General features: G+C 48.6%; 1 protein-coding gene, 1 long non-coding RNA gene and 7 other non-coding genes across 14 annotated transcripts in view; 8 read left to right on the forward strand and 1 right to left on the reverse strand.

Annotated features, from left to right (window-relative positions):
* Positions 1-547: 547 nt before the first annotated feature.
* Positions 548-27640, reverse strand: part of ZBTB37 (zinc finger and BTB domain containing 37) — a 51866-nt gene continuing 24773 nt past the window's right edge. The window contains exons 1-6 of one of the 4 annotated variants that reach the window (XM_051794265.1): positions 20950-21069; positions 19080-19192; positions 17996-18260; positions 16237-17189; positions 14785-14884; positions 548-12636 (exon numbers count right to left, since the gene is read on the reverse strand). In XM_051794265.1, coding sequence (XP_051650225.1) covers positions 12148-12636; positions 14785-14884; positions 16237-17189; positions 17996-18157 — 1704 coding nt within the window. In that variant the 5' untranslated portion in view covers positions 18158-18260; positions 19080-19192; positions 20950-21069 and the 3' untranslated portion in view covers positions 548-12147. Of the gene's footprint in view, positions 12637-14784; positions 14885-16236; positions 17190-17995; positions 18261-19079; positions 20766-20949; positions 21070-27640 lie in introns of those variants that run through there. The other 3 variants (XM_051794272.1, XM_051794279.1, XM_051794286.1) reach the window with 3 other exon arrangements.
* Positions 21117-27276, forward strand: LOC127474219 (uncharacterized). 3 transcript variants are annotated; one of them, XR_007905758.1, is made up of 11 exons: positions 21117-21200; positions 22301-22341; positions 22842-22881; positions 23153-23198; positions 23571-23602; positions 23989-24081; positions 24656-24681; positions 25105-25153; positions 26717-26747; positions 26940-26982; positions 27153-27276. It is a non-coding gene; the product is annotated as an uncharacterized LOC127474219 (long non-coding RNA). The 3 variants fall into 3 exon arrangements; XR_007905759.1 differs by lacking the exon at positions 21117-21200 and adding an exon at positions 21351-22050; XR_007905757.1 differs by lacking the exon at positions 21117-21200 and having other exon boundaries at positions 22288-22341.
* Positions 21889-21970, forward strand: LOC127480541 (small nucleolar RNA SNORD74). Its single transcript, XR_007907944.1, has one exon. It is a non-coding gene; the product is annotated as a small nucleolar RNA SNORD74 (small nucleolar RNA).
* Positions 22699-22766, forward strand: LOC127480564 (small nucleolar RNA SNORD75). The gene has a single exon (XR_007907951.1). It is a non-coding gene; the product is annotated as a small nucleolar RNA SNORD75 (small nucleolar RNA).
* Positions 23003-23084, forward strand: LOC127480495 (small nucleolar RNA SNORD24). The gene has a single exon (XR_007907925.1). It is a non-coding gene; the product is annotated as a small nucleolar RNA SNORD24 (small nucleolar RNA).
* LOC127480550 (small nucleolar RNA snR60/Z15/Z230/Z193/J17) lies at positions 23411-23491 on the forward strand. Its single transcript, XR_007907948.1, has one exon. It is a non-coding gene; the product is annotated as a small nucleolar RNA snR60/Z15/Z230/Z193/J17 (small nucleolar RNA).
* Positions 23658-23744, forward strand: LOC127480544 (small nucleolar RNA snR60/Z15/Z230/Z193/J17). The gene has a single exon (XR_007907947.1). It is a non-coding gene; the product is annotated as a small nucleolar RNA snR60/Z15/Z230/Z193/J17 (small nucleolar RNA).
* On the forward strand, positions 25692-25767 carry LOC127480504 (small nucleolar RNA SNORD79). Its single transcript, XR_007907936.1, has one exon. It is a non-coding gene; the product is annotated as a small nucleolar RNA SNORD79 (small nucleolar RNA).
* On the forward strand, positions 26795-26869 carry LOC127480537 (small nucleolar RNA SNORD47). The gene has a single exon (XR_007907943.1). It is a non-coding gene; the product is annotated as a small nucleolar RNA SNORD47 (small nucleolar RNA).

Below are 27640 nucleotides of genomic sequence, written 5' to 3' on the forward strand. Positions count from 1 at the left end.
GGGAGAAAAGGGGGAGCATTTTGGAAATAACTAAGGGCTCAGAAAGCAGCTCTTCCCCTCCCTGCCCTCCTTGGGCAGTCACCACTGTGGCTTTTCTTGCTGGATCCCATCTTTTGCCTGCTCACCTCGTTGAGAGAACACAACCCTGCAACCTCTGCCTTCTTCAGTTGTGCTCCAGGCTGTGGAGGCTGGTGAAGGAGGAGGGCTGAGGCAGTGTTTGGGGATCTCTAGCATGGCACTGAACCACAGTGTTTCCCCTGCCTTTGGCAGCTGGGAAAACATCCAGAGACTGGCCTGCAGCAAGGGCATTGTGCCTGTTCCACCCGGTGAGACCAGAATGGGCTGAGCCTGCTGAGTGGTGAGACAAAGCTCATCCCAGACAGGATAGAAGCCATCTCAAGTGCCAGGAACAGCAGCCTGGCACTGCCCAACCTTTCCCAAACTGGGCAGTGCAGTGCTGCCCACAGCAGGGACCAGGATCTCCCACCATGGCTGAGAAAACCCACACTGGGTCACACCAGTCAGCTCCACGACACAGACAAGGATCTGAGTATTAAACCATTTAATTCTCAAACCACTCACATGCATAATGTTCTTTTACACAGTGTTAAAAGAAAGAAGAAAATGCAATTTATTTTTTTTAATACAAACAGAATTTCAAGTATACATTTATAGAATTTTCCAAGATTCCTACCCAAGTTGCTAAGTTTTCATTCACATTGTTCTTAAAGCTGTCCAACGAGAGCGCTTTTTGCTAAACTGCTTTCATTGCAATTGTACAGTCCCTCTACCTTGGTTTTATTTCCCCCTTCCCCAACTCTGGTTCCCCTCTGCCACCCCTGCCCACCCCTCTCCAGCAGCTCTGGCTGTCCCTGTTTGCCATTGGCCACGGTCTGCCAACACCTGCTGGAAGAGGAAAAGGGAAGTGATGCTGGAGGACCAGCTTGGGAACAGCTTGGAAAATCACTGAAGAACAGTCTGATATCCACAAGTTACACACAGCAGGCTCACTCTTCCACCTACTGCAGACTAGTCTGAACACTGACTTTTTCTTCTCGAAATAAGGATTACAACCAAAAATAAAATAAAATAAAAAAAGAGAATAATTAGTACAGCAGGAAATTTCTTAACTGTGAAACTAAGTCTTGAGTGTTAGGACACCTGTCCTAAAAGGTTTGATTTATAGGCCAACAGTTGAAGGCGACAGCACAGTTTCTGTTACAAAGGGTTACTCTGCAAACCAGCTCAGAGCAGAATCAATGTGGGAGACACAAACTTGCATTTAAAAAAAAAAATAGAATACTGAACTGACGAGGGCTCCATATCCATGTTATGGAAAAACCCCACAGCCCCAGTAACAACTTCCTCTGGCTCTGCTGTGCAGCTGAGCTCAGCTGGGTTGTAACTGGGTGCAACTTCTGACCTGTTAAAAACGGGATTTAAATCTGCTTTAGAGGCAAGGGTGGGTTCTCTGGACAGATGACAAAGCCCCCCCGGGGCCCAGCCCTGTCAGTGCTCGGCCCGGCGGGGCTGCCCCAGGGGGCCGGGTCCATCCCTGCAGGGCTGCCCCAGCCCGCGGGACTCCCGAGGTAGAGCTGCCGTGGCTTTTGGGCTGCCGGGGGCACCCCAGGGTCTGGCAACTTGGCTCCCCCCGGGCTCTGGCTGCCCAGGAGCCACCTGCCCATCCAGATGTGTCCCAGGCCAGCCACAGCTGTACTCGTCTGACCAGTTAAAGTGCATTGCTGCAGTAAAGGATTTTCTTTTTTTTTAATATTTTTTTTTTTTTTTAAAGAGGAACCTATTTAAAGTGCTGTTCTAGTTTGGAAAGGGACTCTGGTTAGAAAAAAATGGCACCTTTTCACACAAGAGATCTGCTCTCTGCATGTGTTTGTGTATATATATATATATATAAATTTGCAGAGTCAGATCTGCTGACTAATGAACGACATATAAAAGTGTTTGTATTTTTATCTTATTGCTTTTTTTTAATGCTGCCTGCTCCCTTGTAAGCAAGAGGGAGATGGATTCTCCTCTCACCTTTCCCACCACTGACTAATTTCCCAGTGCAGGACGCCGAGCCCACGGGACAGTTCACTGCTGTGCAGCACCCGGGGAGGTGACAAAGCCCTCCCCCAGAGCCAACCTGCAAAGGTCACTGCAAGGAACTGGAGGCCGAGAGGGACTCTGGACTCCGAGGGGCTCCCGCTGCTCCTGCCAGATGCCATTTTCATAGAGTCACTTTACAGAGCAGACCTGCATTTCTGAAACACAGAGGTAAGGAAAACAAATCTCTTTGAAGTGAAAGCTTTGCTGCTCGAGTGTGTAGTGTGGTAACCTCAGCACTCCGAGAGAGAGAGGTAGTTATTGTCCTGTGAATCTGCTGCTTCCATTTCTGGAGTGATTGCTTAAAAAAAAAAAGAAAAAAAGGAAAAAATCCTGTGCTCTTTATTAAGTTATCCCAGTTAAATCTTTCTGGTGAAGATACACTTGACTATTCCCTCTAAGAGGCTTTTATATTTTAGGAATTGATTGTCAGTTTAGTTTGTTACGAAATCAAATTTGATTAGCAAATTGCTATACAAAGCCACTTCCCTCGTGCACTCCTACAATCCTCTCCCACCGCTCCGCAGGGAAGGGCTCAACCATCCGTGCCCTGTTTGGGGGGGGGGTGTCACAGCCTGTGCTCCCACAGCAGGACAGCGTTTCCTGCTCCGGGCACTTTTAATGGAAACGTTACAAAGAGCTACTGGTATCATATTCACAGTGTTGTACAGGGAAAGTGAGGTGACACCAGGGAAAGGAGGGGAGCTCTGGGGGACAACAGGGACACAGCTCGTGAGAGCTCCAGGTAGTGTTTAACACACTAGGAATATGCCTGGGAAAACTGCATTGGTTCTCTTCCCTTTTCAGACTAAAGCAGTACTTTGAATATCTTGCTTCTATTTTCATTAACTACCCTCTGATCCAGTCTCCTCATCCTTCCCTAACCCTCCCTGCATGCATGGGGCACGAGGGGAGGGGTACGTTCCTGCAAGAACACACAGCTTCGTGTTCTCCTCCTAACTCAGCTTCTAAAAGAGCTTATTCAAAACAGTCCCCGCTGTGCCCCCAAGGATTGCTCTTGCAGCCCTTGGCCTGTCCTGACTGTCAGCAATGTTACAGACAGGGACACAGAACAAATGTATTATTGGGACGACAACACTCCCCCCTCCCTGCACAATATCTCTCACAGTCCCCACCCTGGGACAGTGGAGCCCTGCAAGCTGCCTGAGGTCAGCTTTCGACCCAGGCCAGCGCCTCAGGGGAGCCCAGGCAGTTAGTCTGAAGCAAAGGGTATGACAAATTCACCCACACTCCACCTGGGTTGCTTCCTCAGCAACACAGCCCTGGCTTAGGAGACCTTCTAACACGTGAGAAAAGTACCTGCAGGCCACCTACACCATCACTGCCTGCATCTGCAGCAGAGGAGATCCAGGCTGCCCTGCAAACAGCCCCCACAAAACAACCTCACCTTGACCCTGGCAGGAGTGCAGCCAACTGAAAGACCCCCCCCTGGGCTGGGCACAGCCACAGTGGGGCCGGGTCTTCACTCCCCTTGCCAAATCCCATCTGCCAGCAGGAGAACTGCACCCCTCCTTGGTGCCCACCGCGGAACGGCACCTCCCGCCTGCCTCCCACCTCTTGCAGCCAAGACTTGTGTTCAGTTACCAATGCACGTGCAAGGAGGATTAAGGAAAAGCTTCACAGTAATCCAGAGAGTTTCCTTAGACACGTAAACTCTCAGAAAATAATACCAGGGAGCACAAACCCCTGTATCAAACCAATGCCCAAGACACATAGGTGAACGAGCGGACCCCAGGGAACCTCCTCGTCTCAAGAAACAGCTTTTACACTTGACCAAACAGAGAACCAGTGAAGTGACATCATCAGGTTAAAATTTGTTTCTCAGACATAGTTTTGTGATTCTTTCCCCCACCCCAGACTCAGTAATTTCTCTTGGAATTCTAGTGGAAGGTGTCCCTGCCCATGGCAGGGGGGTTGGAACGAGATGAGCTTTAAGGTCCCTTCCAACCTAAACCATTCTGTGATTCTATGATTTGAGTAACTAATTGCAATTGTATTTTATCCTTTATACTGCTGCTTTCTGTATTTTATGACCAGCAATAAAACTAACTAATCCAGCTTCATTTTTCATTTCTCATTAGTTTCACAGTTTCATAGCCAATGGTACTGGGTCTGACTTCAAAGGTAGTGGGAAGGTTTCAATAAATAAGCCTCACTGCAATATAAAAATAATGCAGGCATTTCACCATAGATCTGAGGGAGAGGGGGTTAAATACATTAATAAAAACTAAGCTTAAACTAGGCTTAACACAGCTGACAGTCTGCAAAAAATTAATGCACTGATTTTTTTTAAGTACTGCCTTAGGTAACTGCAGTAAAATAATAAATCAAAATATGTCAGATTAAACAACTTACACAGCAGTATTTAAAAGATACCTGAATATGTTTCAAAAGCTTAACTGATATGAACTAGGAAGCCCATTAAAGCTGCCCATTTGTACATTATAATACTAAAAAAAACCCAAGAAGGTAACAAAAACACAGCTTGGCGTAGTCTAATGGAAACAGGAACCTGGAGGCTGCACTATCCCAGGATGGGGATTTCCCAGCCTCTCTGGACAACCTGATTCAATGCTGTTTGGCTGTTCTCATGGTGAAAAAAATACCTTGTAATACCTAACTTTATGCTCCTTTGTATAAAGTTCCACCTACTGCTACTCCTCCTTGCACCGTGTGCCTCTGAGAAGGGTTTGGCTCTGTCTTCTCTGCGGAGTTTAAACAGGAGCAGTGACACAGGTAAAGGAGAGAGCACTGACACAAAAGCAAACTCCGGTCTGCAATACATGCTAGAAAACCCAACACTCAGAAAATGGCACTTTGAAATCTGTCTGGCACTGCCCTTCCCAGTCTGCACCTCCCATCCTTCAGTTCCTTCTGATGGAAGGAACCCCCTGGGCACTCTGCCCCCCTGGGGATTCACACTCCAGGATGGAGAACACTGGTGCTGTTCAGCTCTCATCTCCAGGATAGGGATCTTTGCACAGGGTTTCCTGAATGCTCCTGCCCACGAGCAGGTTCCAAACCTGGCATTTCCCTGTCCATGACATCCAGGGTGTGCCAGACACATGCACTCCTCTTTTCCCAGTGATGCTTTGCTGCTGTTTCACCTATTCTACCCAACCCAGCGCCACCAGCTCCAGACAGGGCTGACACCAGATGAACCCTCTTGTTTCAACTGTCTCCATCCTCCCTAGAGGAAGCAAGAGCTGCTGCCAAGGCTGTGGGGAGATTGTTAGAGCTGAATTTGTTCTTAGCACTTGCTCATTCCTTGGGAAGGCAATTACTCCTTGGCACAGAAAAATCAGCATGATTTTATCATTGAACCCATAATTTCTTCCCATTGGTGAGAGCAGAGCATGTACCTCCACAGAAGTTACTAAAACAACCCCCAACCACCTCTAGACATCAGTAAATAGCAACGGCTCATTTTCTAAAACTTTCAATTAGACACTAAATGCATCAGTGACTGGTTTTGTGGCTTCTTCTCTCCAGCCCCCAGTTGTGCCAGACCACACTGATTTTCTGCCTTCTCCCTTTTTATTTCTAGTCTTGCCAGGATATACTTGTTTTCCTACAAAACCATTAAGGACCATGAAAAACACCTTCAGAAGGCTCCACCATCCAACTTTACCCAGCAAGTCTCAAATCCTCCCAAGGCTGCAAATCCCTAGGATTCAGCAGCACAGGTTCTTAAGTCTTATTCATATCCACGTTTTCATCAACAAAAACCTTTCAGAGCTCCAACCTCCTAAGGTTCCTCCTATTTCCGAGACACATCTTCCCACAAGCTGTAATACTTTGGTTTACAACTGGATTAAAATATAAATTAAATAACGCTAAATGAGTTTATACTGAAACACTTTATATATGTGTATATATATATATATATATGTATATACAGTATGTGTGTGTGCACTCCCTAATGACAAGCTAGAGGAAGCAAAAATCATTCTCCAAAGGCTTCTACTCTTCCAACTAGCGTGGTCAACTTATCCATTGCAACAATTCCCTGTGCATAAAAACTAATGAAGCACTGGAAGGTGGTGCTGGCGACCAGCTGGATCACACAGACGTTCAGGAACAGAAAGACAATAAATTATAAGAAGCAGTAGTAACTTGTTCACAGTTGGAATGAGGATAATGTTATGGGAAACCTGAATTTTCTACAGTCCCAGGAATAAAAAGCCAAAGGTCACTGAAGGTTAGAGATATATTGCAGTTAATCCTAAAAGCAAAGATCAGATCTGACACAAAGAAACCACATGAAGTTTCTCCCAGCAGACTAAACTCTGGAACAATCAGATTCAGCAGGAAGATCTCCATCAAAACCAGAATTCATCCCAAGGATGCTCTGATCTCTGCCTCCACCTCAGCAATGGATGCTTTCCCAAGTAGGAAGATTCCTAGAAGTCAACTCAATCCTACATTCAAAAGAAAATGCTCCCAAGTCCTTTCTTGATGCTACTTCTATCAGCCCAAGCGTCACCTTTAATATCTCCTAGTCCCAGCCTCTGTGTTTCCCTATGTTTGCCAAGCCAAAGCCTTTCAGCAGATGGAAATATTTTAGAGATGGTCGGACTCTTCAGATAATTTTATAACCCACTTGAGCGAGTTCCAGGTTAGGAATAACCTAAATTTCTAGTAAGACTAACTGCAGCAAAACTTTGGTCTGCTGCACTTTATTAAAAAAAGGAAAACAAACAAATCACAGCAAGTCTCCTCCAAGCCTACTCTATTCCAAAATGTTCTGGTAGACTTTAGTTTCAAGCAGCAGCCAGTAGTGTTTGCATAGATCTAGCTTTTATTTGGTTACAAATATATATATATAAATGTACATATATGTATATGTATGTATTTTATATTAAAATATCCCTTGAATGACAATGACCAAATTAAGGATGCTGAGCTCCTCTTTAGGCCCTTCCACTGCAGATGTCAGAGCTCTGTGCATGGCTCTCATCTCATGGCAGGAGTAAAGACTCAGTTACATCAGCAGATCCCAGACCTTCCAACTGCAGTCTTGGCCACAGGATCAGCTTTCAGGGAAAACTGAGAGCCCAAAAAGTCTCCTGAATTACAGCTCCTTGACTTACTGAATGGTTTGGGCTGGAAGGGACCTTTAGAGGTCATCTAGTCCAACCCCCTTGCCATGAGCAGGGACTACTCCCATCCCCAAAATATTTCCAGCAGAGCAAGAACAGCATTTGGTGTCACTAATCTGCAGAAACACCTGGATGCTGGCACAGCTAAATTGGCAGGCATGTCAGAGATCAAAGACGAGAGTTTGATAAAGTTTACATCATTATAAGTGCTATTTTTGTTGGTCCTCAACATGACCCTGTGTACCTCCCAAGCCACCTTCCACCCCAACCTTTGCACTTGTCTTCCTATTTATACCTTGGGTTCTGCAGGAGAGATGAAGTCAGAAGCAAATAAAAGCTGCAACTCTGCTCTTGCCAAGGCCTCCTTAGGGCTGAATCACCCAAAGGCACAGAAGGACCCAGCTCCAAGACCAGGCCTGGAATCACTGGCTGAAAGGAGCATGTTAAGTGATGTTCCCACCGCAGAGATGTGGAACGGAAACAGCCACCAAGCAGGAAAAGCAGGGAGAGCTGTCCTGACCATTTATTTCAACTCTGATCCCACAGAGGGCTGAACTCCTGGCTCTGTGCCCTCCCTGCTGAGCCAGCCCCACAATGCCTTTCAGCCAGGCCACAGCTTGTTCCCAGTGCTATTCCAGCTCTGGATAGCTGGCAAATGGGAACAGCAGCTTTCTGTTCCTCCTGCCTTTCTTCAGGCACACAAACTTCTGAAAGTTGAATTATACAGGTCACAGCTTGAGAACATTGTGGAGAAGGTATCGGTAAGTCCAAGGACTGACCTGATGGTGGGCAGTGCTGGGACGATAAGCCAGGAACTGCCCATCTGCATTGGCTGCTCTGGCTCTCACTGGGCTGACAGCTCTGCATCTTACTAAGTGGCTCTAAGCATGTTCTCAGCCTCCTGTTACAAATTCACATTCCATAAAGCCTCTCATTCATCCCTCTCTAGCTGCTGGAAATACAAAAACCAATTTGTTTCCACGCACTCCCATTGCAAGAGAGCAAAAAGACCTTCTCCTTTCTCCCTTTCCCAGTTTCCCATTGGTCATCCTTCTGAGAGGAAGAGGTTTAGCTTTTTCCCAAAGCAGCAGCACAGTATAACACAATTCTGGTTATTTTCACAGCTATTCACAGGGAACCTGGCAGCAGCAGGAACAGCCACGGCAACCGTCACGTCACTCGGCTGTGACTTGGCACCAGGGCTTGCTGCAGGCTTAAGGAGATAACCACAACTCTTCACATTTGGGAGTTCTTTCCTTGGCAGCAAAGAACTAAGAAACGTGTTTCCTCTCCGAGAAAACAAACTGCGAAACCAGAGTGTGTTCTCCCTGTTGCCTAAGGCAAGCAAACAAACGGGTTAGTCAGCCCTAACTCTGAAGCGGACAGAAATGTTATGTACAGAGGTATTAAAAAATGACAGAGTTCTCTTCACATCCTCCTTAAATCACAGTTGAAATCACAGTTTTGGCAGGAAAAGCTGCAGCTAGACGTGGGAATGCAAAGCTGTGCCTCAACCCATCACAGAAGCATTCGCACTTGAAGAGTTGGCATCTGATTCTCCACAGCTTCGGTGCAACTGTGAAGAGCCGTGCCAGTGGAGAGGCAACGGAACACGGCAGCATTCTGCTGGGAAAGCACCTCTTGAGTAGCTACACCACTGCCAGGAAATTCACATGAGGTTTTTCCATACCATACACGACCTCCAACCCCTTTTTCCTCAAATCTTGCCCTTATCTGCACCGCAAAGGTCAAGCACTGAAAGAAATGTTCAATAACGATCCCTTCGGAACTGGTTCTGCCGTCCAGCGTGGACGGGCTTGAACTGCTTTCAGCAATGTTCAAGACGTATTAGAGACACCATGACTCCCACACATACATACACATCCATTAAATGTACAGAAATAATATTAAAATGATTCCCACTACCATACCTTATACTGACTCTAGCTACAAGCTATAAACTTCACCTCAGTGAGGCCTGGGCAAGAATTGGCTCTTTTGCATGCAATCAGAAATGATCGTTTATACAGTGGCAACCTCTGCACTAAAAAAAAAAACAACAAACAAAAAACCAAACCAAACCAAAACCAAAAGCAAACATAAAGGAGGAAAAAAAAATAAAAACCTTTCACAAGCTTTGTTTTTCAGCCTAGTAGGATATGAAGGACCAATTTCATGGTTTTCACCAGGCCAATTAAAGTAGTGAATCAGCAAACAGGGCACACCGTTGGCACCCTGGGCTGTCCGGATGCTCCTCCGTTCACAGTATCAATACAGTAAAACACAAACCTGCTCAAGAAACTCACAGCTATGCCATGGGAATAAAGGCAGTCACCATTTTATGTCAGCCCTTCTTCACTACGGTTGCCATCTGTCTCAGAAAAATGTTGCTTGTGTAGCAGTTACTGCACCTTCACCCTTCTCTTCACAGCAAGCTTAGCAGGGAAACTTTCCCACTATATTTATATATAATATATGTATATAAATAATTTTATGTTTTTATAGTTTGGTAGTATTCTTTTAAAATTTCTATTTTAAAACACTTAAAAATCTTTTAAGCAACTAAAAGTAACTTTTGATGCTCTCTAGTGTGAACAGGATAGGATTTCAAAGTCTTTAACTCTTTTTTTTTTCATTTTTGGTAACTTCAAAAGCTATGACTAAAGCAGCACATCTCCACTCCTTCCCACACCTCGATTGCAACGAAACCTACCTTGGCCACCCTCTCACCACATCTTCTGCCACTGCAACCTCACTGTTTGGGTACCATCCTGCTTGACCTTCACCAGGAAACCCGACGGGGCTGGTCCCTCGGGTGGCCAAATCACTCCCCGCGTGACGATGCACTTGACAGGAGAGGAGGAAGGGACAGAAGGAAAACGGAGGTGAAATATCAGCTTTCCTGTTTGAAATGGTCAATGAAATGGTGCTTTTCAGGTGCCTGGCTCAGGACACCTGCAAAGGTTCCTCTCTTAGGAGCACTTCCCTGTTACATATGATCCTGGCACCAAGCCCTTCCCACACACAAAAACACGTTAGAGCCACGTCTCTTTTTGAGAGAGAGATGGGAGGAACAGTGAGACCCCTCACCTATAAAAATGACCTGTAAAGTGAGGCAAGAATACATCACCCTTCCCCAAATTCTTCCCTCTAAAGGGGCATGAAAATGATCCTGAGTCCCAATTTGAAAGTGGGGAAAGCAAAGGCTGGAGATGTTTCCATGTGCCCAAAATTGTGCAGTCTGACTGCAGGTCAAGCTTTGCTGTCACGTGGTCAGTCTCCTGCCCACCAAGCCCCTGTTCCAACCACTCACCCAGCTTTCTAGCTGAAGCAAGATGAAGTGTATTTCTTTTCCAATGTCTCTTTGTTCCTCCCATCACCTTAAGGATCAGAACTTCACCCTTCCTTTATCTTACATCCTCAAGAGAACTCCTTCACCAGACCCGATCCACGCAACCTGTCGTTCATTTCCCCCCTCTGTCATGAACAACTTGGCATCAGAACCAGAGAAAACTCTTAAAATATTGCATATTTTTTTTAAAAGACTTCTTCAAAAGATGTCAGAATATTTGCACTTATCTACCTGTCCCATGCTGTTCCGGTTATGAACCACATAAGCCCGTGCAAACACCTACAATACACACACAGGCACATCTCTCCAGGTTTGCTAAACTTGCTCTAAACATCAGAGCTGCTCAGAATACAAAAATCTTGAAGTCCATGCAAGGGGACAGAGTTGTGATTGCTCTAGGAACCATTCACTTTTAAGTCTCCTGAACTTCTACAAGGAAATAAGGTAGAGTTTTCTTTTCTTTTTGCATTTCATTGATTAAAAAAGTTATCAAAGTAGTTTGTAGAAATAGGTTTAAAAGCAACCACCCATGATTGCTTGGCTGGGACGACAGCATTGCAGTATTTCTGTATCACATATTGCTGTTATAAAAGATAAGTGCGTGTCGAGGGGGGAGCAGGGGTGAAGGAGGACTTTGGTAGCCAGCCTCTAACTCCGGAATTCAGCCACTCCAGAAAATCTGTGCCTAACCCTCGGCAACCCCTGGAGCACGGCAGCACTCTGGCCGGGACATCGGAGAGCTCTGAGCTCTCCGGTCGCACCAGCAGACAACCTCCTCTGGAAGTCCCCTCCAGCCCTTCTCCCAAGGCATCAGCGTTTCACACGAACTTCACAACTGCTAAATCCCACTCTCAGTAGCCCAAGTGCTTCCTTCACATCTCGCTGACCTGTGGAATACTGCCTCGGAGCCGTGCCTGCTTTAACAAGGGGTGCGGAGGCCGTGCGCCTGGAACGGGCAAGGCCAAAAGCCCTAAAGTAACAGCTTAAACAAAAATGTAAAGAAACACACAAAAAATAAGACAGGGATAAATACACTCGGGCAAGGCAGGTTCCACCAGGACAGTCTTTTTGTTTTCTACCTGGGCAAGGGAGAAAGGCAACGGGCCCTTGCCCCTGCTCTCCCTTCGAGCGGGACCAGCGGATATGGCTCTGTGGGGCTGCAGGGCTGCCACCGGCACCGCCGGCGGGGCCTGGCTGCTGGGCCACAGGGCTGTCCAGAAATACAAATGACTGCTTGTCCCAGGTCACTACGGAACAGTAAAAAAATTTAAAATCCTGTCGATCCCTGAATAAGAAGTTGATTGACACAGTTGTTCTGTTTTTCTCCAAGAGGAGGAGGAATGAGGGAGAAAAATGTTTAACACTCCGTGTGTGGGGGGGTGTGTGAGGGAGAGAGAGAGAAAGAGAGAGACAGAAGAGATTTTTCTATTTTGGCAACATCTTGGGAGCTTCTTTCTGTCCAGTGGTGGCATTGCACTAATTACAGTACCAGCCTGCCAGGTTGGTGCTGACTCTGGAGAGCCAAGAAAGGGAAGACGGTCCTTTCTCCCCGGACTCCGCAGTCGTGTTTCAATCCGGCCCAGTGGTGGACACAGATCCCTGTGCCGTCTCCCCCACAGCCACAGCCTCCTCCTGCGGAGGGGACTCCTCCTCCGCCTGCCCCCGGGACGTGACTGTGGTCTCGGGGGAGATGCTGTGGGGCCCCTCCAGGGGCAAACAGCCGGGGTGGTTCTTGCGAAAGTGCTGGTTGAGGATGGCCTGGAAAGGGAAGCTTTTGCCGCAGACGTGGCAGTGGAAGGGTTTGTTGCCCGTGTGCTTGCGGATGTGATATTCCAGCTGATCCTTGCGGGTGTACTTCTTCCCACACATGCGGCACACAAAGGGGGTGATGCCCATGTGGAGCCGCATGTGCCGGTCCAGGCTGCCCTTCTGGTTGAAGGATTTGGCGCAGTAAATACACGTGAGCCGCGGGTTGTAGCGGAACCAGCGCTCGGAAACCTCCTGCTCCCGCAGATACTCCACGTAACCACTCACTCCAAGCATGGCTGATTCCTCCCCCTGCCAAGGAAACAGCAGATTTAAATAACAAGCAGCCTAAAACAAACTGCAGAGAAGAAGATCAGGCCCCAGTCCAGCCAGTAAAGCTTGTGCCAAACCTCAAAATCAGCAGCACTAATGTCTGCAACCTCAAGCACATATTTAAGTGCTTAACTGGGGCCTTGGAGCTGAAGACAAACGAGCAATCAATTAGAAACCACTGCTACAGAGGCCCCCTCTGCCAAGTCATTCCCTGGATCTGGGGAACAAAAGATAGTCCTTGACACGAGCATGCTTGGCCACCAATGGAGTTGTGGGTCACGTGTGTCAATACTTGTTACTTCTTTAAAAATCTGGGCCAGTTTTATTAAAATACTGTATGCCACCTTCTGTTTTACTTACTAAAGGTTAAAAACAGGAAGCCAATTGATGAGCTTGCTTTTTAAAACAAAGGTGGAACAAATGACAAATGGTACTTTGAACCCTTGAGGTGTCACTTCACACCTCACTGAGGTATCTACTCAGGTGTCACTCAGGGTTTATTTTATTATAACGAGTCACTTTAGCCTGCCTGGCTGTGTGACCCAGCCCAGCCCCTAGCCCGGCTCACACAGCAAGGACTCGCTGGCTCCTCTGTTTTCTCCAAAGCCACACAGACAAACAGCCAAGGGCAACCCTGAACCAGGGCAGACACTTCTGGCCATTGTCTTCCGATGGAGCACAAACAGACCGACTCCAGAAATGCTCCGTGCTGGGGGATTGCTCTCCCAAGGCTGCTTCCCAGCAGTGCCAAGCACAGAGAACGTGTACCAGCAGGAGAGCCCCTCCTCTGGCGGCCAGGGCTGTGTGAGCAGCACTGTACAGGTGCCAGGTGCTGCTGAATCCGGCCATGCAGGCACAGGGAAGCTGCTCAGGACTCAAGGACATGCACAGAGCTCTGGTACTTCCTTTCCACTCTGCCGCTGCCATGGGGCAGGGATCACAGGCAGGCTCTTTTAGTATGGATATGGCAATGCCAGGAGAGTGGAGGGTGATGAGACCTCCCCGTGTGTGTAAAGCCTCAGGTTTTATATTTGAGGCCATGTCACAATGCAGAAATAAGAGCAGCTTTTCCGTAGGAAGAGTTAGAATTGCTTTGTATGTCACATTGCCCCTGGAGGGTGAGTTTGACCTGAAATTTTCTCAATGTCTTCTAAGGACACAAAACAAAGCTTTGGAGAAACAGGAACAAAAAGGTATCTGTTGTTTTATGGAAGTGTATTACAGAGGCGGCAGACAGCAATCATGATTTTTTTCCCCGTTGCTTCACTTGGTCTTACTGAAGAGCAAAGCAGCCTGGTAATTCCTCAACCTGCCTCCAGCCAAGCCATTTGCTTACACATTGACACATTCCCTATTTGTCAGGCTCACAGAGTCCTTCTGCACTGTGTTGGCTGACACATTTGCACTACAGTGTCACTGTGACACTCACTGTATGCAACAAAACTAGACCAAAATCATTAGGCACAGGTATTACCACTGTCTCACCTTGCTGCACTCCCCACTGCCCTCCTGTTTCTGCATTTCTCTTCCTCCTACCCCAAAACTGTGCCCAAGAAAGCAGAAAGTTCAGAGCTCCTTTATACGTTGCAAATTCTGCTGTGCAACACGGTGCCTTGGGAATTAGACAGAAACCTCTGCACAAATCCACAGCCCTTTGACTCTCCACCCCAAAGGTTTATGGGTGTAGTGCCTGGAGGGCTTTTTGGAAAGGTTCAGCTGCTGTCACCCCTCAGTCTTCCACAGAAGCCAAGCCACACCTCCCCCCTCAGCTCAGGCATTTGCTGCCAGTGTTTCAGAGCAGATCCAGCTCTGTAGGCAAATGGGATTTCTCCTCAGGAGTTGGTGGCCTGCCCAGAATGAAGGTGGATATTTATGCCCTCAGACAACAAGAGAAACTCCTTGTGTTTTCCAGGTATCTGGCCAAAATCCCAAGCGACCACAATCAGTTTTAAATTGTACACAGCCAGCAGACGTTCTCAGTGTGAGCAACTAAACGCTTCACAATAGCAAAAGGTCCTTGTTTCACATGTGGTACTGCTTCCAAATATAAAATGACACATTTCATCGCAACACAGCCCCCTTCACCTCCGAGCCAACATTTACTTGCAAACTTCTTGATCTGCCTACCTGGGAACTGGGCTGCTTGGGCTCATCCATCCGCCCGGGAGACTCGCTTTTTGATCTGTACCGCTCAGTCACAGCAACCATGCTGCCAGAAGGGCTAAATCTGTGGGGTGGGGGAAGAGTGTAAATGGAGTTTTTAATGGGCATCAGGTCACTACGGTGTTTAGAACAACAGGTGAGCAGTGGAGGCACCTGTACAGCATCTCTTCAATCTCACCAGCTAACACACTGGAACAGTGCAAGTATAAAGGAAAAAACCAAGTCATACTGGCATGTGGGTTCAGTCTTAACATCTGAAAAATAAAACTGAGTCATTTGGCTTCCAGTTCAGTGACAGAGAGCTTTGGGGTTGCTATCAGGAGTAAACCAACACAGGCCCGGTGACTCCGGAACTGCCCAGCAGGAGCAGAAACCATTTCTCTGAGGGCACTCTCATCCACCACCCACACCCTCCTGCCGCTCCCCAGAGTGAAACACAAGGGTGTGATGGACTCCAGGTGGGAAACAGGGGATACTGAGTGCAGTGGAAGAAGAGATGCTTGAGACTAACTGATCCCTGGAAAAGAGCTAAGGAAGTAGAAAGCATTGCTCTCCCAAGGCCCAGCTCAAGATTGTTCCCACTGATTGATTTATTAGGCAACAAGTGGCAGAATATTCACTGCTTCCAGGTAGTCGTTCCTCTCTGGGACCAGAGGAGCCGAGGTAGAAGAGGGGCAGATGTGAAGGGACACCCTGCAAATATAACCCGCTCCAATCCAACAGACCTGCCCTTTATCAGATCCGCTCTCTGGGTCGTGCTTAGGGCAACAAAATAAATACTCGAGCCGAGGGGAAGCAGATGGATGGAGAATCTAAACACAGCAGATTTCACCACTCATTTTCACATAAAGGCTTTCTGCTCTCTCATATAAATCAAACCAACAGTAGAGGCCACTGGGCTCCCCACTTCAGCTGCTCCAGAAGATGTAAACCCAGGGCCCACTGCTGCCCTGAAGCACCAGGGACAAAATTTGCTCTTGACTTACAGATGGTGCCCGGCTTGTTTCTCAGCCAGAACCATCCCCAGATTTTCAGGCCAGAAGGCATCAGTGCAATGACCCTTTGGGTAACACATATTGTATTGGACCTTGTTAATCCCTATGCTGAGCCTGGTATCTACTGAGGCTGCACAGAACACCTTCTTTAAACAAAAATCCCACCTCACCTGAAACACCGAGGTACAAATCCCAACCTATGCACAGAACTGGCCTGTAGCTGGAGATCCTGGTCTCATCACAACCCAGACAAAATACTATAACCCAAACCTGACACACTTCTTTACACCAGGAAAAAAAACTCATTCAGCACTTAAGATGGCTACAGGAAACAGAAGGAGGAAACGTTCCAGAGAGACCAACCCAGCCAAGTGAAAATATTGCACAGCCAAGGTCAGCAACTGAGTCAAAGGAAACCCACCTGTCGATCTCAGTGCTGGTTGGCCTGACCGCTTTGGCCCCGGAGGAGCCCAGGGCATAGGCGTCCTGGCCCAGCGCTCCATGGCCCGTGGTGTCGATCACCATGGCCGTGACCTCCTCGGCGCTGCTCCCGTCCTCTCCCGAGGGCTGGTGCTCTGCCCCCAGCCACTCCTCCAGGTTCTCGGTTTTGATGCGCACTCCGCCCAGCACCCGCACGTCGTCGTCGCTCCGGGCCCCGCGCTCTCCCATCCCCGTCTCCACGTACCACTGTCCCGCCCTGTTAATCCGCAGGATGGGTTCCCTGCCTTCCACATCCGAGCTCTGCTCAATGATCTGGGGGCTGGTGGACTCCTCGGGCGGGCTGAGCTCCCGGATGTCCAGCACTGTGCTCACCTGGCCCAGGCGGCTCCCCTTCGGGGTGTTGTGGTGCGGGCTCAGGGAACGGTTCAGGGTTGGTGTCACCCGGTGAGACTCAGGCGGTCTCTCCTGATGCTTCGTCCTGGTCTGGCTCAACTCCGCCTCCACCTCTGCAACGTTGATTTTGAAGTGAATCCCCTCAAGGATCTGCGTGCACTTGTCTATGATGTGCTGCATCTGCAGGAAGCTGGCGGCTGTTAGGTAGCTGATGATGTCGGCCAGCTGCAGGCAGATCCTGCCTGTGTAGCAGAAGGAGAGGAGCTGCTCGAAGACAGAAGGGTTCTTGATGACAGAGATGGACACGGTGCTCATCTCGTTGAGGGACATGTGGTCGCGGAAGTAGGGCGAGCTGGCCGCCAGCACCACCTTGTGCGCGCGGAATGCCTGGCCCTGCACGTTGACCACGATGTCGCACAGTCGGCCCTGCATGCGCAGCTGGTTCAGGTGGCTCAGGACAGAGTTACTGAAGTCAGGAATCTCCAGCTGAATGTTCCCGCTCTTCTCCATGGCTGTCCTGGTTGCAGGTGCACGACTGCGCTGGAAAAGGGGGAAGAGACACCGTCATTAGCAGAGCCAGTCTGTCATTTGCATTTAGAACCTTTTTTACCTGCTTCCACATGGGATTTTTAGAGACCTTTCTCCCCACTGAATTGCCCCACACCTGGCAGGGCTCTGTGCTCTCTACGTGCTGTGCAAACCACCCTGCACCAGCGTTCTGCTAAACCAGCCCCTCAGAGACCCCCAGTCCCTACTGGCACTTCGGCGCCCGAAGAACTTCGCTCTGTCAGCCTCAATTAAAGCACACCTGCATTGTAAAAAGAACATAAAAAATGGTTAAGGTACTAAAAATAGGCAGCTGATTGCATAATGGATTAAAATACTCAGCACTTGTACCTTCTAAGCACTTTGAAAAGGGAAAGTAATATTGTTATGCCTCCTTCGTACAACAGGAATCAGGAAGGAGACACCTGGACCTAAATCCTCCTGAGACTTCCGAAAAGCTGGCCAGCATATATCTGACCTCGAGACATCTTAAGGGCGTCATTAATCCCAAGATATCCATCATATGTGACACTTCTGACACATGTCAGAAAATATATAACGGGAGGGTGAAAGAAAAAGGTGTGGCCCAGGAGAGTCAAAGGGCCTCACTCAGGACCACTGTTTGTAGGGTCACAAGGCCACTGACTTTGTTCATCACCAATTTCCCCTCCTGGCCATATCCCAAGTCCGTAAGTCCTGGGCTCTTTCCCGCAGCACAGTAACAATGGGACTGTTCCACTCGGGCTGCAATCCCCAGCGGTGCCGTTCCGCCCGGACGGCGATCCAGGTCAATGGTTTACCGAGGCTCCGAAGGATAACGGCTCATCCTTTGTTCCCCACCTTGGCTGGGATGTTCCTGGTTGTTCCCACCTGTACCACCCAGCAGCTCCTGGCAGGATCAGGGAGCACCTCCCGGCCCAGCTGGTGCAGTCAGGGGACACTTCACCGCTCAGCGGGTCCATCAAGGCTTATCAGGAGCTTCCAAGGTGTTTCCAGCAGGGCCAAGGGATGGGGGGATGCACCACCACATCATCACACTGCATTTTGGCAGTTTGAAAAGGAGTCCTGACCATATATGGTAAAAATTTGGAATGATCCAAAATTAGATGTAAACTCACCCCGCCAAAAAAAGAAAGTAAATAAGCTTGTTAAAGCCCATTTCATGGCGTGAGCGGCTTCCAAGCTGGATGGCACCTGAAGTGAGGATTGAGCAGAGTGCTGCAGGTATAAATACCACTTCAGGCAGGCTGAGAATACTGAGGTTGATAGTGCCTACTCCAAGGAATCCCAGAATTAAGGCTTCTTCTCACTTTCTCCTGTCACAGAATCATGGAATGCTTTGGGTGGGAAGAGACCTTAATGACCATCTCATCCCACCCCCTGCCATGGGTGGGACACCTTCCACTAGCCCAGGTTGCTCCAAGCCCCATCCAACCTGGCCTTGGCACTTCCACAGCCTCCCTGGGCAACCTGTGCCAGAGCCTCACCAATTCTTCCCAATATCCCATCTAACCCTGCCCTCTGTCAGTGGGAAGCCATTCCCCCTTGTTCTGTCACTCAGGTCCTTGCAAACAGTCCCTCTCCATTTTTCCTGTTAGTTCCCTTCAGGCCCTGAAGGCCACAATCAGGTCACATCAGAGCCTTCTTTCTTCCAGGCTGAACAATCCCAACTCTCCCAGCCTTTCTTCCCAGCAGAGCTGCTCCAGCCCTCTGATCACCTTGGTGTCCCTCCTCTGGACTCACTCCAACAGGTTGATGTTCTTCCCTATCTTTAGGAGATAAAACCCCCTCAAACCCAAGGAGCTACAGTGCACAATTCCACAGTGCTGGGAGCAGCACTTCAAACACACAAAGCCAGGGGAAGTAGGAACCCCAGTGTCTTACCTGGAGCGCTGTGAGTTACATGCAGGGGGGGAGGAACTGGGGGTACTGCCTTCTTGTTCTCCTTTTTCCTTCTGATGTAGTGAGAAGGTTTGGAAGCTTGTTGCCCCCTTCCCCTTGAGAGGGTAAAAAAAGAAAGGAAAAATGAAGCACAGAGGAATTGTGTGCTCTCGAGCATGGTCATGGATGTCAGGCTTTGTCATTCCTGGTTTGCCACCTTCCCAAAACACCTGTTCCTAAAACAATAAGCCCCAGAGCATTCCCTTGAGGCAGGGAAGCAAAGGCAATGGTGAAACAATCCACAAGCACCCAGGGAGACGAGGCAGTGGCAGAGGCTGAGCTCAGGAGGTACAGGAACGGAAGGGTAAAAACAGCAATCAGACCTCAACCGGCTGGGTATGGCCCTGCTCTGAGGGCAGCTGCTCCCAGGGGAGCCCAAAAAATTATCTGTGAGCTCCTGCTCCAAAAGTAGGGAAAATCCATCAGCCCTTTATGGCAGGAGGAAAAGACCTCTGGAGCTTTGCCCAACTCAGAATGGGGAAACCTGCATTTCATGAGGCACTTTATGTTTTATACACTTTGGGGAACACCCTCAGAGGCTGGAGAGGGGGAATCTGTGGGCTTGGTTCAAACTCCCCTGTCAGGGCGATTTCTGTGCCCCCAGGTAGGGGGTCTCTCATCAGCTTCCGCACCTCAGCAATAACATCCCAATTTCTGTCTTCCCTGGGAAGTCCATCACCTGCACACACCTTTCCCTCAGGGCTGAGCATCAGCACAGGGCACACATTGGGACACTCAGCAGCTTTCAATGCAATCTGAAGTGTCACCAGCTTGGACTTGGCCTTTACTTATCTCAGCAAATGCCTTTCCCTGTGTGAGGCAGCTCCTGAGAACAGAAATTCTCACTTCATCAGGGAAAAGGCAGAGGCAGATCCCCCACAGCAGGTGGTGATCGCTGTGAATGGCCCTTGTCAGACACTCGCCCTGGGGGCTGCATAGAGGGACTGAAAACTCATCTTTTCGGCTCAGATCTACCACGACTGGGCAACTTCACAGAATTTGGAAGGGATCCACAAGGACTATCGAGTCCAACTCCTGGCTCTGCACAGACACCCCAACAATCTCCCCCTGTCCCTGAGAGCATTGTCCAAACCCTCCTGGAGCTCTGGCAGCCTTGGGGCTGTGCCCACTGCCCTGGGGAGCCTGGTCAGTGCCAACCACCCTCTAGGGGAAGAACTTTTTCCCCAGATCCAACCTAAACCTCCCCTGACACAGCTCCAGCCATTCCCTCGGGTCCTGTCACTGCTCACCAGAAACAACTTAGAATATCAGAATGGTTTGGGTTGGAAGGGACTTTAAAGCCCACCCAGTGCCACCCCCTGCCATGGGCAGGGACACCTTCCACCAGCCCAGGTTGCTCCAAGTCCCGTCCAACCTGGCCTTGGACACTTACAGGGATGGGGCAGTCACAGCTTCTCTGGGCAACCTGTGCCAGGGCCTCCCCACCCTCACAGGGAGGAATTCCTTCCCAATATCCAAACCCAACGCGACTCGGCTCCTCCCAGATCCCAGCGGGACTTCTCTCGACTCCCCGTCCGGCCCGACCCCCGGCGGTGCCCCCCCCGGCGCTGCAGGGCTCTCGGTGCCGCTGTCCCCGGCGCTGCCCCTCGGCCCGCCATGGCCGTGACAGCGGCACCCGGACCCCCGAGCAGTGGCACAGCCCGGCCCGCCCTGCGCTCCCCCCCGCCGCGCTGAGGGGCGGCGGCCGCGCCCCGGCCCCGCCCGTCCCCCCGCGCCCCCCGGGCCGTCCTGGGGCCGTCCCGGAGCTCTCCTCGGGGCCGTCTCCGCCCGCCCCTCCCCGGACCGGGCTCACCTGCCGGGGGTGGGAAGGGCCCGCAGCGCCGGCCCGGAACCGAAACGCGCCAGCGCGGGCCGCGCCCCGGAAGGAAACGCCGTGCGGACCGTGCGCCCGCGCACCGCCCCCGCCCGCCGGGTGCGCCCAGAGGGGGTGGGGCCGCGCAAAGTCACGTGATTGCCAACCCTATATAAGGGCCGCGCAGGAGGCTCGCGGTCTCTTTGTTCCTGAGGCGCGGAGGGGTGCGAGGGCTTCGTGCGGCCCCCGCGGTGAGTGCGCGCTTGTTCTACCCCCGGGGTGGGCCGGCGGGGCGCTGCGGGGACCCTCGGGGTGCGGTGGGGTCCCCGATGAGCGCTGGAGCGGGAGGATGGGGGTGGATTGCGCCGCCGGGCCTAGGCCGCTGGTACTGTGCCTCGTGGCGACCTCGGCGCTGTGAGAGCGGGGTCCCATGGGGGCCCCCACGGGTTTGGGGGTATCAGCTTGCAGGTGCAGGGTAATACACGAGGCGCTGAGTTGTGGGGTCTTACCCAGGAGCCCTTTTCCCGTGGGAAACGCGCCTGGCATGTGGCAGTGTGGGATGGGCCCGATGCAAATGTAAGCATTACGGATCCCTGGGTTTCGTGGGTTGGTGCCTTTTTTCACTGTGCGCTGGGCTTTAAAGGTGATTGCTTTGGCGGATAAATGTGTAAAATGCGATTGTAGCGTTGTGGAAGGGTTAAGGATTTCTTCCGCTACTGAAATGTGCACACGATGCCTTAAAGGATTAAGGGTTGGCCTCGCGGCCCCAAGGCTGCCAGAGCTCCAGGAGCGTTTGGACAACGCTCTCAGGGACAGGGGGAGATTGTTGGGGTGTTAGTGCAGGGACAGGGGTTGGACTGATCCTGGTGGGCCCCTTCCAACTCAGCATATCCTGTGATTGTGGACGTTTAAAGAGCAGTGGCTCACTCGGACTCCCTTATGCCCGCACATGATGAGAACTGCGTTGGTAGGGACATCTGAGAGGGTGATTGATGAATGCCAACGGATCTGAGCTGGGCACGGGACACTTGTGGGCTGTCTGGGATAGCTGAGGTGCCACGTGGGCCTTTCTGAGCAGCCAAAGGTCACGGGGCTGATCCGGTGAGCGAACAGCAGAATTTAAGCTGTAGAAAGTAAAGTACTTCAGTGGTTCTGTTCTGCGTAAAAATACAGGCAGCAGTTATTTCTTGTGTCCTTGTTTGATCAAAGAGCAGAAATTTAGATTGTGTCGAGGGGCACTTTAAGGCTCAGAGTGTTTTGTATTTTACTTTGCATCTCTCAAAGAGGTATCTGTAAAAATAACGTTCTTTAAAGAAGGAAAGCTAATATGTCTTCTTGTTTTCTGTTTAAGATGCATCAGCTATACTATTCCTTCTTGTGGCTTCAAAACAGGTAAGTTTTGCTTCTAAAATAGAGAGTTTAAATGAAAAAATACGTGGATTCATGTACAGCAATTAGACTGGAGTACTCTTGCATCAGGGAGTTACAGGATCAGCACTGGTGGTGGTGTCTCCTCAAGCACTCCTTATTTGCTTACTGAGAAAAGTCACCCCTTTCTTTGTCCTAGGAAAGGATTTGGGAGGCTCCTGTTGTTTCTAAACAGCTGGTCATCCTGTAACCAGACCACAAGAGTACCCCAGATCCCTTTTTTCCTGCATTACTGCTGCTTCATTATTCACAGCAATAAATAACTTGGAACACATTGCAGAAAAAGTGTAACTGAGGAGATTGCTGTTGACTGGACTACAGAGCCTGTGATGGTTTCAGTATAAAGAGTAGTGGACAGAAGTGATTTCTGAAAACTCTGTGCTGAGGCTCTTTTCTGTACTTGGTGTGGCTGCCAGAGGGGCTCCCAGTTCTACAAACTCCTGAAGCTGTTCTTTCTCTTCCAGATCTGCCACCAAATGCACAGCCTTGATGCCACTTCACAAGGTAATACATAATTAATGAAAACTCAGCATGAAATTATGCTTAGGGTTTGTCTGGGCAGTGTCTTTTGCTCTGATAACACGTCAGTGGTCAGACAATTCCCTGAGCCAGGTTTTCCCTCTGGTGCCACAATGATGACACTTATTTGCTACTCTTGACCAAGAGAGTGATGAGCACTTTTACCACCATTACAGTTTTCTGAGGCACAGCAACTTAGTTCCCCTCAATGCTTTGAGTACTGAATATCCTATTCACAAGCTTTTTTTTCCTCCAGGATTTGACTCCTGCACTCAGCAGACATGCAGAAGGAACATCACCTGGTGAGAAATGCATGCTTTATGGTGGGGTTTCTTCCATGGTAAAACACTGCAGCGGGAAGGATGGGATGTGCTTTAAAATTAGTTTCCACTAAGACCAGAAGCAATTTATACTTGCTAGTATTCAAATTTGTGAATGTTTCTTTGTTTTATTGGGAAAACTTAATTGTAAAAGCTGTGACAAGAGGTGATTGCTTGGTAGGATGATTCCAAAGCAGATACAGTGATGATGGCATAGTTCAGCAGAGCATCCTGTGGTGAACACTTCTGTCTTTCGCTCCTATCTGATGTGTCTGCCTTTTGTGATCTCATCAGGAGCTCTGGGCTTGGACACCAAGGCTGAAATAACGTCTTTTTTTTTTTCATTTGTTGCAGGCACTGGGAGATAAAACTCTAACCTGTGCAAGGTAAACATTGCATTGCCTATGTCTGTCCAAACTCATTTGTGTCCCTGCTGTGTGAGGGGCTGCTGTGATGACAGCATAGTTCAGCAGATGAGCCGTGATGATCACACTGTCACTGTCTTTCGCTCCTGTCTGATGCAGCCTCCTGTCCTTAGGCTGTTCCAGTCAAATCATGTGGAAAGCTGAGAGGGAAACACTTCCTTTTGATCAGTAAATGTGTTCTGAAAATTAGTCCCAGAAAATCAGCGAATGGGATAAACATAAAGTTTAGTGGGATGAATAGAAGGGAATAGAGTAGGCTGTGCTTGTAAATTAAACACAAGTACAGCAGAATAAGGTTAATCAGGTGTTAGTGCTCCAACTTCTGAAAGGGTTTTGTTGCTTTACAGATTGCCCTGGACAGAGGAGACCTGTGCCTCTTGTGTGAGAAGCTATTTCATCTGTTACTGATGTTGGTGAAGCCAAGGCCTTCCTAATTGCAGGTAATTAATAAACCATTTTTAGGGTTTATTGGACTTTTGTCTGCTGCATTTGAGCTTGGATGTTTGCTTTTGGAGATGTCTGCAAATTCCTTGTGTTTTCTCTGGAAAGTGTGAAGCAAAGTGTGCTTTCAGCTTCCTGTGTTACATTATAAAGCAGGAAGTAATTGTGGTGGTAAAGATTTCTGGAAAGTGCTTGTTAAACCTGAGCGGTGAATGCCATAGTACTCTGAATTTAGTGCCCAAAATGCTTATCCTGGCTTAGCATGGCTGGGGTATTTACACAAAGTTGATGTCACTGAACTCCGCACTTCAGAAGTTTGCTCCTTCCTGCAATTTCAGTTGTCTCTGGAGCTAAAGGAAAAAATTACTGGGGTGTTGGAGCTTGCTGGGAGCTGACTTGTCCTCTGTGAGGGGATGGAGGTGAGGTGGCCTCTACTGTAGATGATGTTGAATCAGGTCTCTGATCCTTATGAGGACAAAACTTGACCAAATGCTGATACAGTATTTTATTGGAACTATTCTTATGCTAAAACTTCCTGCTGGACCTTGTCTAATAGGAAATTTTTCTCTACAGGCTTCCAAAATGTTTCTCCTTGCAAGGTGGGTATTTGATTAACTCTGCAAGTATCAATATTCCAAAATATGCCCAGAAGTGAAGTATTTACCTTCTTGTTACCTGGGGGGAAGAGGCCAGTGGCTGGTGTTGTCTGCTGCTTGCCATCTCAGCCAAAACAGGAGGATGTTTAAAGGGGGAACTGCCTGGATAAGGCCCAGCCTTGGCAGGCTGGTGTGAGCTTCCAGTGAAGAGCTGAGCACAGAGAGTGGCCTTGATGGCACTGCTGGTGGATTTGCAGCCTTGGCCTAGAGCAGGGACTGACAGAGCTGCCTGTGTGATGAGATGTGACTGCCCTGACTCCAGTTGTGGAGGTCTGCCATTAGCTCTATCTGACTGCAGGCACCTGACTGAGATTCCACCCTCCTCTGCTGCTTTCCGTGCTGTCCTGATAGTTTGCATTATTCCAGGTGCAGTGGAGCTGGGAAGTGGGGCAGTTGGGAGTGCTGCCAGCAAAAGGTAAGTCGCCAGCACATGGAGTGGAACTGCTCAGAACTGTGTGATACAGGGGATGGGGAAGTTTCTAGATCCTATAATTGCAGCTGCAGCACTAAGCAGAAGGTTTCTGGAGAATTTTATTACCTTTACCAGGTAAAAACCCCACATATTGGCAGCAGCCTGCAGGGTTCACTCACCCAAGGTGCTGCATATCTCATATTTTAAAACTTTTAAGTGTATTCTGTAACTGAGAAGAAGTAATAGGGACCATTTGGAATGTCCAACTGCTATGGGCTCCTTGAGTTCCTTGTTAATGAGTGTGTGGTAACCTGGTAGCACAGAGCTTGTGCTCACCAAAGCCAGTAGTTAATTAAGTAGTGGGCTCTTGCAGGGAGTAGCATTAATCTTCAGGGCTTACTGTGGTGAATTATTTTTCTTAAATGCTAGAACAGGGCTTTTGCATGATGTGAATGAAGATGTGGTTGGGGATAAGGTCTGAAATGCTGAGATCAGATCCTCTGAGACAAAAGTGGCACAACATCAAGCTACTCTAAGCATGTACTGTTGGTGATGAATTCTAAGCAATGGGAATCTCTCTGAAAGAGTCTGAGGACAACTCTTGTGCTGAAACAGTACCCACAGTCAAACTAAATCCTGAAGCACTGCCAAGGAGAGAGTGTTAGTAAAATTTCACTTCTTTACAGGGTGAATCTCGTGGGGAGTTCCTGTGAGAAACAAGGTGGATGTGCCTGAGGAAAGTGTAGAGTACATGGGGGTTTGTAATTCTTGGAATACTGTCTTTGTGCTGAATGCCTAGGTAGTGGTACCTAAAAGGTGTCCTGTAAGAGATCTGATTTGTCTTCCCTTTACTGTATTCTGATTCTCCTGCTCCCATCTACTGTGGGAATAAACATGTGCATGAAGTAAGAATGCACTTCTGTGTAGTTCTGAATTTGCCATGAAAAGGAAGGGCTGTTTCTGAGCAAGTACCCAAGTGTAGTCAGTGGTAAACTTGGTGTGGAGTTCTGACTGAACAGAAGATGTGGCCTCAATGACTCTAAAAATTGGGAGTTTATTGCAACGTTGCACTGTGTAATGAAAAGAAAAACAACCCTATATTCTCTAGTTGTCACTTCTCAGCAATTTTTGCTGATCTTTGTGCTGGCTCTACACAAATTTAGACTCAAGTTCTAAATATTTGCTGTATGATCTTGTTTCCCAACAGACTGGTTCTCATTTTTAAAGATAGGTTCTTGGGATGATTTCTATGAGACTTGTAATTTGGGTATCTAAACTCATTAAATACAATTTTCCAGGGGGGAGAGACAGCATCACAAAGCAAGTAGTAGCTTTGTACTTACCCTGTTTCTTCCAATGTTTGTAATTCTGTATTTCCAATTCAGTTAGGATTTGTAAGCTTTGTGTCTCCTATATTTGGGTGTTGCAAGTTGAACTTGTGAGTTGCCAGCTGAAAGGCAGCCTTCCCCCAGGTAAAATTAGTTTGGTGAATAGGAATTCATAGATAAACAAACTTGCATATAGTGCTGCTGTCTTGTTATTCTGAAAGTACCTCTCTCTTCTCAGGAAAGGACTGTGCTGTTTGCAGCCTCACTGGGTAAGTCCAACAGCTGAACTGTATTACATGTTATTGGGAATGTTTGTAGCCACTGATGAGATTGATTCTGCCAGATGAATTAGTGTGATTTTACCCTTTCCGTTCCACTTTGTGCTGAGGTTACAGAGCTGATGTGGAGCCTGTACCACTTGTGCTACTGCATGTGCTAATTGTGTTTTCTTCTGGCTTTAGGTGAGGAAGCAACTTTGCAATTACTGTATGAAGAACTGAGAAGGTGAGTGTAACTGCAGTAATTAAGACATTTCTTTGCTGGAACAAGTGATGATAACCTTAGCTTGAACTCTCTCACTGAACAGAGATGAAATTCTAAGGGCTGAGATGTTCCCAGCAAGTGTCTTGTGGTGGTTTGGTGTCTTAATGTGGTTCTTATGTCTATCTTACTAGGTGGAGGATTGCAGTATAATGGGCTACACTTGCATGAACAGCATTAAAAAGCCCAAGTGTTTTTTACCCCACTGGTAATGTTTGCCTGACGCTGGTTGGAGCCAATAAAAATCTGCAAACTCTGCCTGTTGTTGTGACCTCTTTTCCGACTGGAACAGCTTGGTGTGAAACAGCTCTAGGCTACTGTATAAAAGCTTCAAATGCTTGATTTAGAGCAGGGACTAAATTAGGTGAAATGCTTGCAAGTGTCTTAACTGGGGTGTCCAGTACTGCTGGTGTGCAGGCTGCAGCTGGCCTGGCCAATACCAACATTTAGACAAAGGCAAACAATTAAAGGGGTAATTAGTGTGTTGTAGGTGAGAGCTAAACTTACTACTACTTTATTTAATACTAAAATGCCCCCAGTAATCCTGGTATTATGTGTCCAGGTGTGCACAGAACAAGCACACTGCTTGGACTTGTTAACCTTTTTCCACTGGTATTGAGCA

The sequence above is a fragment of the Manacus candei genome, unplaced genomic scaffold (genome assembly GCF_025592945.1).
Source record: "Manacus candei isolate 608988 ecotype Guabito, Panama unplaced genomic scaffold, ASM2559294v1 h1tg000005l, whole genome shotgun sequence".
Classification (NCBI taxonomy): domain Eukaryota; kingdom Metazoa; phylum Chordata; class Aves; order Passeriformes; family Pipridae; genus Manacus; species Manacus candei.